This window comes from Pongo abelii, chromosome X (assembly GCF_028885655.2).
Source record: "Pongo abelii isolate AG06213 chromosome X, NHGRI_mPonAbe1-v2.0_pri, whole genome shotgun sequence".
NCBI lineage: Eukaryota > Metazoa > Chordata > Mammalia > Primates > Hominidae > Pongo > Pongo abelii.
Genome location: NC_072008.2, coordinates 80,649,891 through 80,661,164, shown reverse-complemented (window position 1 = coordinate 80,661,164; position 11,274 = coordinate 80,649,891). Strand labels below are relative to the sequence as shown.

General features: G+C 41.9%; 1 protein-coding gene across 1 annotated transcript; it reads left to right on the top strand.

Annotated features, from left to right (window-relative positions):
- Positions 1–899: 899 nt before the first annotated feature.
- On the top strand, positions 900–7,762 carry LOC100451950 (E3 ubiquitin-protein ligase TTC3-like). Its single transcript, XM_054544749.2, has one exon. The coding sequence runs from the start codon at positions 949–951 to the stop codon at positions 7,048–7,050; it is 6,102 nt and encodes a 2,033-aa protein (XP_054400724.1). The 5' UTR covers positions 900–948; the 3' UTR covers positions 7,051–7,762.
- The last annotated feature ends 3,512 nt before the right edge of the window (positions 7,763–11,274 follow it).

Below are 11,274 nucleotides of genomic sequence, written 5' to 3'. Positions count from 1 at the left end.
TTTAAAGTGGATCAGGTAAATGGCCAGTCAGTCAAGAATTAGGTCAGAGACAATGGAAACAGACAAAGGAGCACCATACTTTACAGGAATTCTACACAATTTATAAGCCAGGGTAAAAAAAGATTCTCAGTGGTTCTAAGTGATGGGAAGAAATGGGTGCCATTAAAAGAGAGAGAGGGGAAAAGGAACAAAGGAGAAAAAGGGACACAGAAAAGCTCCTCTGTATACGACTGTGATTTTCTTTGGAAACAGTCCCTTCCTTGAGCAACAGGTGGAAATAAGATTCAGAGGTTTTCCTCCCAGAATATCTTGCTAGAGAACCTAGGGGAGTGTGATGCTAATTTGCAGGTGTCTGAGCGGCCTCTCATCAGCGTATAGATAAAAAAAAAATTAGTACATCAGAGTGAAGAAATGACATCCCCAATATCAGACTCTGCTTTAAGGTCAAAGCTGTTAGTGGATCCCAGCCCTTATGATGACCTTGACAGGGCTCTGTCTAGCAGGAGTGTAGGCAGCAGGAAGAGCACTCTCTGTGTGCCTGGCACTTCCATGCGGAGATTATGATTACACCTGGGAGTCAGGGGACATGATGAGAGAGAGGCATCCCCATGCACTTTCCTGAAAGGACCTGGTTCCCCTTCCTCTGGTCTGTGGGCAAAGGATACACGGCTTCAACCAGTACGACTTTAAAGGACAGCCAGAGAAAATAATGACTGTGGTCAGTATTGACACAGAAACAGTTAAAAGCACCCGCTCCCTCCCACCGTCCGCTGACGTGAAGGGCCGGAGGTGGCAGCGGCGGCGGCGGCGGAAGCAGCGGCGGCGGCGGCGGCGGCGGCGGCGGCGGCTGCTGCTGCGGCGGCGGCGGCGGCGGCGGATGCCCGCGTCCCAGGCTCGCGGGCTGCAGGCCCGGGTGAGTGCACACCCGGCGCGCGGCCGGGCTCCCGGATGTGTTACCTTGTCCCGCTGCAGCCGAGATGCCAGGGGAGCGAGGCCTTCCACACTCCTCCGTGTGTGCGTGACTTGTGCATCACGGACAATTTTGCTGAGGGGGATTTCACTATGGCGGATTATGCCTTGTTAGAAGATTGCCCTTACGTGGACGATTGTGTCTTTACTGCTGAATTTATGACCGATGATTATGTTCGTGTGACTCAGCTTTACTGTGATGGGGTGGGTAAGCAATATAAAGATTATGTCCAAAGTGAGAGGAATTTAGAATTTGACATCTGCAGTATATGGTGTAGTAAACCAATTTCTGTCCTGCAAGATTATTGTGATGCCATTAAAATAAACATCTTCTGGCCACTTCTGTTTCAACATCAAAACAGTTCTGTAATATCACGATTGCATCCCTGTGTGGACGCCAACAATTCACGTGCTTCCGAGATAAATTTGAAGAGATTACAACATCTTGAGTTGATGGAAGATATTGTGGATTTGGCAAAGAAAGTTGCTAATGATTCACTCCTTATTGGAGGCTTATTGAGAATTGGTTATAAAATAGAAAATAAAATCTTGGCAATGGAAGAAGCTCTGAATTGGATAAAATATGCAGGCGATGTAACAATTCTAACTAAATTAGGATCAATTGACAATTGTTGGCCTATGTTAAGTATTTTCTTTAGTGAATACAAGTACTACATAACTAAAATTGTAATGGAAGACTGCAATTTGCTTGAAGAACTTAAAACCCAAAGTTGTATGGATTGTATAGAGCAAGGAGAACTAATGAAAATGAAAGGAAATGAAGAGTTTTCCAAAGAAAGATTTGATATAGCTATTATCTATTACACCAGAGCCATTGAATATAGACCTGAAAACTACCTTCTTTATGGTAACCGAGCTCTTTGTTTTCTTCGTACTGGACAGTTTAGAAATGCACTCGGTGATGGAAAGAGAGCCACTATTCTGAAGAACACTTGGCCAAAGGGTCATTATCGTTATTGTGATGCTCTTTCTATGCTGGGGGAATATAACTGGGCCCTGCAAGCAAACATAACAGCTCAAAAACTCTGTAAAAATGACCCTGAGGGAATCAAGGATCTAATTCAGCAGCATGTAAAGTTACAAAAACAAATAGAAGACCTACAAGGTCGAACAGCAAATAAGAATCCAATTAAAGCCTTTTATGAAAACAGGGCCTACACACCTAGGAGTTTATCAGCACCTGTATTTAGTACGTCACTTAACTTTGTGGAGAAGGAAAGAGATTTCAGAAAAATTAATCAGGAAATGGCCAACGGTGGTAATCAGAATCTAAAGGTGATGGATGAGGCATTGAAGGTAGATGATTGTGACTGTCATCCTGAATTTTCACCACCATCAAATCAGCCTCCAAAACATAAAGGAAAACAAAAATCTCGAAACAATGAATCAGAGAAGTTCAGTTCTAGTTCACAATTGACTTTACCAGTAGATTTGAAGAACATATTGGAGAAACAGTTTTCTAAATCTTCCAGAGCTGCACACCAGGATTTTGCTAATATAATGACAATGCTGAGAAGCTTAATTCAAGATGGCTATACAGCTTTATTGGAGCAGCGTTGCCGCAGTGCCGCACATGCCTTTACAGAGTTGCTGAATGGTTTAGATCCTCAAAAAATAAAGCAATTGAACCTGGCCATGATTAACTATGTCTTGGTTGTCTATGGACTTGCCATTTCTCTCCTTGGAATAGGACAGCCTGAAGAACTATCTGAAGCTGAAAACCAGTTTAAGAGGATTATTGAACACTACCACAATGAGGGACTTGATTGCTTGGCCTACTGTGGAATTGGAAAAGTATATTTGAAAAAAAACAGATTTCTAGAAGCTCTCAATCACTTTGAGAAAGCAAGAACCTTGATTTGTCGTCTTCCTGGAGTGTTAACTTGGCCCACAAGTAATGTGATTATTGAAGAGTCTCAGCCAGAAAAAATAAAGATGCTGTTAGAGAAATTTGTTGAAGAATGCAAGTTCCCTCCAGTGCCAGATGCCATTTGTTGCTATCAGAAGTGCTGTGGATATTCTAAGATCCAGATATACATAACTGATCCAGACTTTAAGGGTTTTATACGCATCAGCTGTTGCCAGTACTGTAAAATAGAATTTCACATGAATTGCTGGAAGAAGTTAAAAACTACAACCTTTAATGATAAAATTGACAAGGATTTTCTACAAGGAATATGTCTTACCCCTGACTGTGAAGGTGTCATTTCTAAGATTATCATCTTCAGCAGTGGTGGTCAAGTTAAATGTGAATTTGAACACAAGGTCATAAAAGAAAAGGTTCCTCCAAGACCTATTCTGAAACAGAAATGTTCTAGCCTAGAGAAACTAAGACTGAAAGAAGACAAAAAATTGAAGAGAAAGATCCAAAAAAAGGAAGCAAAAAAATTAGCACAAGAAAGAATGGAGGAGGACTTAAGAGAAAGTAATCCACCCAAAAATGAAGAGCAGAAAGAAACTGTAGACGATGTTCAGCATTGTCAGTTCCTTGATGACAGAATTCTACAGTGTATAAAGCAGTATGCTGACAAGATTAAATCCGGCATATGGAATACAGCCACGCTTCTCAAAGAATTGCTTTCTTGGAAAGTTTTGAGCACAGAGGACTATACAACCTGTTTTTCAAGCAGAAATTTTCTAAATGAAGCAGTGGACTATGTTATTCATCACTTGATTCAAGAAAAGAACAGAGTAAAGACAAGAATATTTCTGCATGTTTTGAGTGAGCTTAAAGAAGTGGAGCCCAAATTAGCCGCCTGGATCCAAAAACTTAATAGCTTTGGCTTAGATGCCACAGGACCTTTCTTTTCTCGGTATGAAGCATCTCTTAAACAGCTTGATTTTAGCATCATGACTTTCCTCTGGAATGAGAAATATGGTCACAAACTAGACACTATAGAAGGAAAGCAACTTGATTATTTCTTTGAGCCAACATCATTGAAGGAAGCCCGTTGTTTAATATGGCTGCTAGAAGAACACAGAGACAAGTTCCCAGCATTACATAGTGCTTTAGATGAATTCTTTGATATAATGGACAGCCGCTGTACTGTGTTAAGGAAACAAGACAGTGGCGAAGCACCGTTTAGTTCTACCAAGGTGAAAAACAAAGGCAAGAAAAAGAAATCAAAGGACTCAAAGCCTATCTTAGTTGGGTCTGGAACAACTTCAGTAACTCCAAATAATGAGATCATCACTTCAAGTGAAGACCATAGCAATCAAAATTCAGATACTGCAGGCCCATTTGCAGTGCCTGACCATCTTCGGCAAGACGTAGAAGAATTTGAAGCTCTCTATGACCAACACAGTAATGAATATGTTGTCCGCAATAAGAAGCTGTGGGACATGAACCCAAAACAAAAATGTTCAACTCTATATGATTACTTCTCTCAGTTGTTGGAGGAACATGGTCCCTTGGACATGAGTCACAAGATGTTCTCTGAAGAATATGAGTTTTTCCCAGAAGAAACTCGACCAATACTAGAAAAAGCAGGAGGTTTAAAATCTTTTCTCTTGGGATGTCCTCGTTTTGTTGTGATTGACAACTGTATTGCATTGAAGAAAGTTGCATCACGGCTCAAGAAGAAAAGAAAGAAGAAAAACATTAAAGCAAAAGTAGAAGACATTTCAAAAGCAGGAGAGTATTTACAAGTTAAACTACCACTGAATTCAGCTGCTAGGGAATTTAAACCAGATGTAAAGTCTAAACCAGTATCAGGTTCATCTTCAGCACCAGCTTCTGAAGATGTGAAACCCAAACCTGTGCCTGCAAATTCTCCCAAGCCAGCTTGTGAAGATGTGAAGGCCAAACCAGTATCCGATAATTCTTCTAGACAAGTTTCTGAGGATGGGAAACCCAAAGGGGTCTCTTCTAATTCTCCCAAACCAGGCTCTGAGGATGCAAATTACAAGCGAGTCTCCTCTAATTCTCCCAAACCAGTTCTTGAGGATGTGAAACCAACTTATTGGGCTCAATCCCATTTAGTCACAGGATACTGTACGTATCTTCCTTTCCAGAGATTTGATAACACCCGGACACCACCAGCATACATAAATGTGCTACCAGGTTTGCCCCAGTACACCAGCATATATACACCCTTGGCCCGCCTTTCTCCTGAATATCAGCTACCAAGATCAGTACCAGTGGTGCCGTCTTTTGTAGCCAATGACAGAGCAGATAAAAATGCTACTGCCTATTTTGAGGGTCATCATTTGAATGCTGAGAATGCTGCTGGTCACCAGATTGCCTCCGAAACACAGATCCATGAGGATTCTTCGGTAATATCTGTAAAGTCACAGTGCAGCACAGGTGATGCTCATACAGTCCTGAGTGAGTCTAACAGAAAAGATGGGCACTGTGGAAATTCTAACAACAAATGTGAAGTAATTCCAGAAAGCACCAGTGCAGTAACAAACATTCCACAGGTGCAGATGGTTGCCATACAGGTATCTTGGAACATAACACACCAAGAAGTCAATACTGAGCCCTATAATCCTTTTGAGAAACAACAAGGGGAAATTTCACAGATTGAAAAGGAGTACCAAGTATTACAAGACCAACTTAAAGAAGTGTATGAAAATTATGAGCAGATAAAACTTAAGGGCTTAGAAGAGACCAGGGACCTGGAAGAAAAGTTGAAAAGGCACTTAGAAGAAAACAAGATATCAAAGACAGAATTAGATTGGTTCCTTCAAGATTTGGAAAGAGAAATTAAAAAATGGCAACAGGAAAAAAAAGAAATCCAAGCAACACTAAAATCACTGAAGAAGAAAATTAAAAAGGTTTCAAATGCCAATGAAATGTATACCCAGAAAAATGATGGAAAGGATAAGGAACATGAATTACATCTGGATCAGTCCCTTGAAATCAGCAACACACTTACAAACGAGAAAATGAAAATAGAAGAGTGTATAAAGAAAGGGAAAGAGGATTATGAAGAGAGTCATCAGAGAGCTGTGGCTGCAGAGGTATCTGTACTTGAAAACTGGAAGGAGAGTGAAGTGTATAAGCTACAGATCATGGAGTCACAAGCAGAAGCCTATCTGAAGAAGCTAGAGCTGATTAGCCATGATCCTGCAGCATATCCTGACATGGAGTCTGATATATGTTCATGGGAATTGTTTCTTTCTAATGTTACAAAAGAAACTGAGAAAGCAAAGTCTCAGTTTGAAGAACGAATTAAGGCAATTAAAAATGGTTCTCGGCTCAGTGAACTTTCTAAAGTGCAGATTTCCGAGCTCTCATTTCCTGCCTGTAACACGGTTCATCCTGAGTTACTCCCTGAGTCTTCAGGCCATGATGACCAAGGGCTTATGACTTCTGCAAGCGATGTGACTGGAAACCACGCAGCACTTCACAGGGATCCCAGTGTGTTCTCTGCCGGTGATTCCCCAGGGGAGGCTCCTTCTGCGCTGTTGCCAGGGCCACCCCCCTCTCAGCCTGAAGCCACTCAGCTGCCAGGACCAAAAGGGGCTGGCCAGGAAGCTCTGTCCGAGCAAAGCCCTGTGGCTGATTGGAAGCAGCCTGTTCCTCCAGGATGTGCTGCATGTTCAAGCCAGTCTCCAAAAAAGCCATTCAATAGTATTATTGAGCACCTGTCAGTGGTATTCCCATGTTACAACAGCACTGAGCTTGCTAGTTTTATTAAAAAAGTGCGAAGCAAAAACAAGAACTCACTTTCAGGATTGAGTATTGATGAAATTGTCCAAAGAGTGACAGAACACATTCTAGATGAACAGAAAAAGAAAAAGCCAAACCCAGGGAAGGACAAGAGGACTTATGAGCCCAGCGCTGCTGCCCCCGTGACCAGGTCCTCCCAGGGCCCACCCTTGGTGGTTGTTGCACCATCACCCAAAACCAAGGGGCAGAAAGCAGAAGATGTCCCTGTGAGGGTTGCACCGGGTGCAAGTTCCTGTGAAATATGCCACGAGGTGTTCAAATCAAAAAACGTGCGTGTGCTCAAATGTGGGCACAAGTATCACAAAGGGTGTTTTAAGCAGTGGCTTAAAGGACAGAGCGCTTGCCCAGCCTGCCAGGCTCGTGATCTCCTGTCAGAAGAGTAGCCTGCACCTTCTGGAAGAGGCTGGCCCAGTGAGAATCGGGAGCCGCCTTCCTGCTCCTCTAGGTAGTCACACTTCACTAAAGTGTCATCCATCAGCGTGTTGAATCGGAAGAATGACAATTTCCTACCATTGCTGTAAAAAGCAAACATCTGAAGACCCTTGTGCATTGTGTGTCATGTTCCCCATGGAAATCATTAATATCATTGATATTAAGTAATTTCCCCACTCTAAGTGAATACTTTGATGATGGCCAAGCAGTGGCTAACAAAATGATGGCTACCACACTCATGGGTTGCTGGGGCTGTGCAGGGCTCTTTGAGGTGGGTAGCTTCTTTTGGAAAGTACTGTGAGCGCCCCAAAGCAGTATTCTTGAGATAAGAATTCTTAACATATCCGGCCAGGCGCAGTGGCTCACGCCTGTAATCCCAGCATTTTGGGAGGCTGAGGCGGGCAGATCACCTAAGGTCAGGAGTTTGAGACCAGCCTCAACATGGAGAAACCCCGCCTCTACTAAAAATACAAAATTAGCCTGGCATGGTGGTGCATGCCCGTAATCCCAGCTACTCAGGAGGCTGAGGCAGGAGAATTGCTTGAACCTTGGAGGCGGAGGTTGTGGTGAGCCGAGATTGCACCATTGCACTCCAGCCTGGGCAACAAGAGCAAAACTCTGCCTCATAAAAAAAAAAAAAAAAAAAAAAAAAAGAATTTTTAACATATTCAAGCGCCCCACATTTGATCTCCTTTTGTGTTTGAAAAACCTGTTCTAGTAGCTCCGCAAGAGAGATGATACTGACTTTTAAATTTTTTTACAAGAGTCTGTATTCCTGAAAATATGCCTATATTTTTCCTCAAAGATTCTGCATTTTAAGAATGGGCATAAGCAAACTACATTTTAATAATTTATAGTTAATGTTAAAATATTGGCTGATTTAGACCAAAAGATTCAAATCTCCTCTTTGTGAAATCCCATCTGCATTTGATTTTTTATTATTTTATGTTCCCCTCAATAGATTGTTTTAAGTGTTTACTTTTCATCTTTTATAGATGTAATCTGATTTTCAAAAATCATTAACAGTTTTTAACTAGTATTGACTAAGACTTTTTCCCCCTGGAATCGAGGATGTGTGTCCATCATCCCAGCCCCCGGTTGGAGACTGCTCTTTGAACTCTCCTGCCTTCCTCAGCAGCTTCTGTCCTCTTCTGTGAGTCAGTCAGCAAGTTCTTGGGATCCGCATCCAGCTGTGCTGAGCACACAACAGGCTGTGTATGGAAATGGCCACCATCATTCTCCTTCCTGACCCCACCACAAAAAGAGAAGCTGTGTCTTTAGACAACCCTGAGGTATCTGTGTTACAGTCGTTCTGTGTTTGACATTTGTGTAAAGTAATGCATGCAATCTTGTACTGTGGCCTAAGAACAAAACTGTAACTGCATTTGAAACCATGAAAAAATTAGATATTGTTTTGTGACTTTTAGACAGTGATAAATATAGAACCATGAATTCTGGACACATTCCATTTCTCTCCAACATGAAGGATCAAAAAATGTTTTTCGATGTATTCTTTGCTCCACTGTAAACTTAGAGTCATAAGATTATGAGCTGATTTGGTCACCTTCCTCTGCCTTTGTTCACCGTGAGTTCTGATGTCTTAGTGATTTAGTTCATAGAAGCTCATGTCTTAGTTTGAAACAGGTTCTCCACGGTGGTCCCCAGAACATTGTCTGCATATCCCTAAGAATTGAGCACTATGGGTGTTAACATGCATAAAGATCAGTTTGCAGCAGCAAGTACAAAAGGAGAAGAGGAATATCTGTCGAATGAGTGTGTTTTGTACACAACTTCAGATACTTGTGAACATGCCTTATATTTGTCCAACAACGGTCAGAATAAAGAACATTCTAAAACGAGCAAAAAAAAAAAAAAAGAAAAAGAAAAAGAAAAAAGAAAGAAAGAGTTAAAAGCAAAAGGTGATAAATTACCAGAGGTGCCCTGTAAAGAACTTGGCTGATGTGTGCAAAGGACCAGAAGGTTTACAATGATTACTTTAATAAAATATTGGGAACATTTGAGGTTGGGAAAATCATGGAAACTGGTTAAGATGGAGGAGACTTAGAGTCAGCCAGAAAAATGATGACCACAGAAAAGAAGAGACATAATGTAAGAAGGACTCTGCAAGGATTAGCTGAATATAGATGTCTGGAGGGATGGGGATAGTTGGAAGAAGGCCCTATGTGGATAACTGCAAGAGGGTTGGGGCTGTTACCAGAGAATGAAAAGGGTAAAAGAGAGAGGAGGAGGAAAAAGAGAGGAAGAAGGTAAGAGAGAGAGAGAAAAAAGATTAAGACAAAGACACAAAGATAATGATGAAGAAGAAATAAAGGATAAGGAGAAAGGAGGAGGAGATGGAGGTGAACGAAGAAAGAAGAGAAATGAAGGGCAGGAATGTAGACAGAACCTTGTCCATCACTGTGATACTTGTTTGAAAAATACCAGACACACAGCACGGTCTACTTTCACAGCAGCTAGAGCTAATCTACAGCTGTATATGTGTGTGCACACACATATGCACACTTCCATAGAAACGTGGTTGACACCCTGGATGTTACTTCTGTAGTTGAAAAAAGACCCCTTCCCTCCATCCCTTGATCCCCACTTCTGCTTCAGTTATAGCCTTTTTCTAGAAATCTTTCTAGGTTTCTGGCCTATCCTCCTGGTGGACAGTACTGTTCCTTTTGCATACAAAGCAGAGCCATCCTGGAAAGGCAGTTCTGGAGAGCCCCATGAACAGCTGTGGAAACCAGGACCAGACAGATCTGGAAAAAGCAGACAGCTAGAGGTTGGTGCAAGGGGTACAGGCAGGTAAGCAGGGATGATCCACCAGACCAAAGGCAGGAGCTGCATTCCCCTTTTTTACTTCAGCATAGCTCAATAGCCTCACTCTTCAAAACCAGAAACAAATTGTCCATTTCAGTCCTTTCTTTTGGGAGCTATGATATGAAAACAGCCAAGACCATGGTGACAGGAGATCCTCTTTCTCTCTAACTTGCAAATAGGGAAGAGATAGACATGGTCCATATGAGGCAGGACAATGTGTTTAAGTGAGAACTTATGAGAAACAGTCCCACGTTGCCTTTAAAATTCTGACAAAAAGTTGTCCCATAGGCGTCTGTGTTCACATGTGATAGTCTACCTTTCCCCCAAGGGCCTTCAGTTGTCTGTAAATCAGAGCTTTGGAGAACATTGGCTACCCTTAGAAAAGTCAGTGAGGTTTTGGTGCACTGAGTGTTCATTCATGAGGGACGGTTTGGTCTCACAATCTGGACCTTAATCTCCTGATTGTGGTTCCTAGGACGGCATGGAGGAAACTCTTCTGCAGGCATCCCCAGTGGGGTATCTGCTCTATCTATTTTAAGAGTGAGGCCCATGGAAGGTTTTCTCGCATGCAGGGTGTAAAGTTGGAAGACCACACAGGGGCACGAGTGAGATCATCTTGTAAGAAAACAAGCTTCTCCCTTGTCACCTGGAGAAACTTTTGCAAATCAGTTTGCCATCTATTAATTTGCCAACACACTTCACATAAAAAAGCATCTTCTGTGGGTTAATAGGGCATCAGTGGGCATCGTTAGAAAGAAGCTGAGTGTGTGAGTAGCACTCATGAACCCAGGACTATCTCTGTATAGAATACAAGAAGCAATTTGTTAGCAAAATCTCTTGCAGCATCTTGTAACAGAGAGCAATGATAGTGCAAGATGGAAAATCCAGGAAAAGCAGTTTCACATGGTTCAGAGACAAGCACAAAGAAAATTAACACAGGAGTAGCATTCAGCACATTTAAAGAAAAAAAAAATGAACTATGTGGTTCTAATGTAATCAATCCTATATCATCTGAGAAGCTACTTGCCCATTAGTTACTTAGCAGCCTTCTTGGTTATCAAATCAACAGATCAAAAAAAGATGAACTTCCAGTTCCAAAATGATAGCATAGAAGCAAGCTGGCTTCACTCACCCTCCCTCCCTGAGAAAACCTAAATCAAACATACAGTGTTGAAATTGTCACCAGCAATATCTGAGAACTCAAATATGAAGGTTAGACAGTTCCAGGAGCATAGAGAAGTAAAAAAAAAAAAAAAAAATCCAAGCAGACAGTAAGAGAATTGGATTTATATATCTGCAACACATCAACCACAATCTGCCCTGCACCAGTGATGCAGAAAAATTTCCCC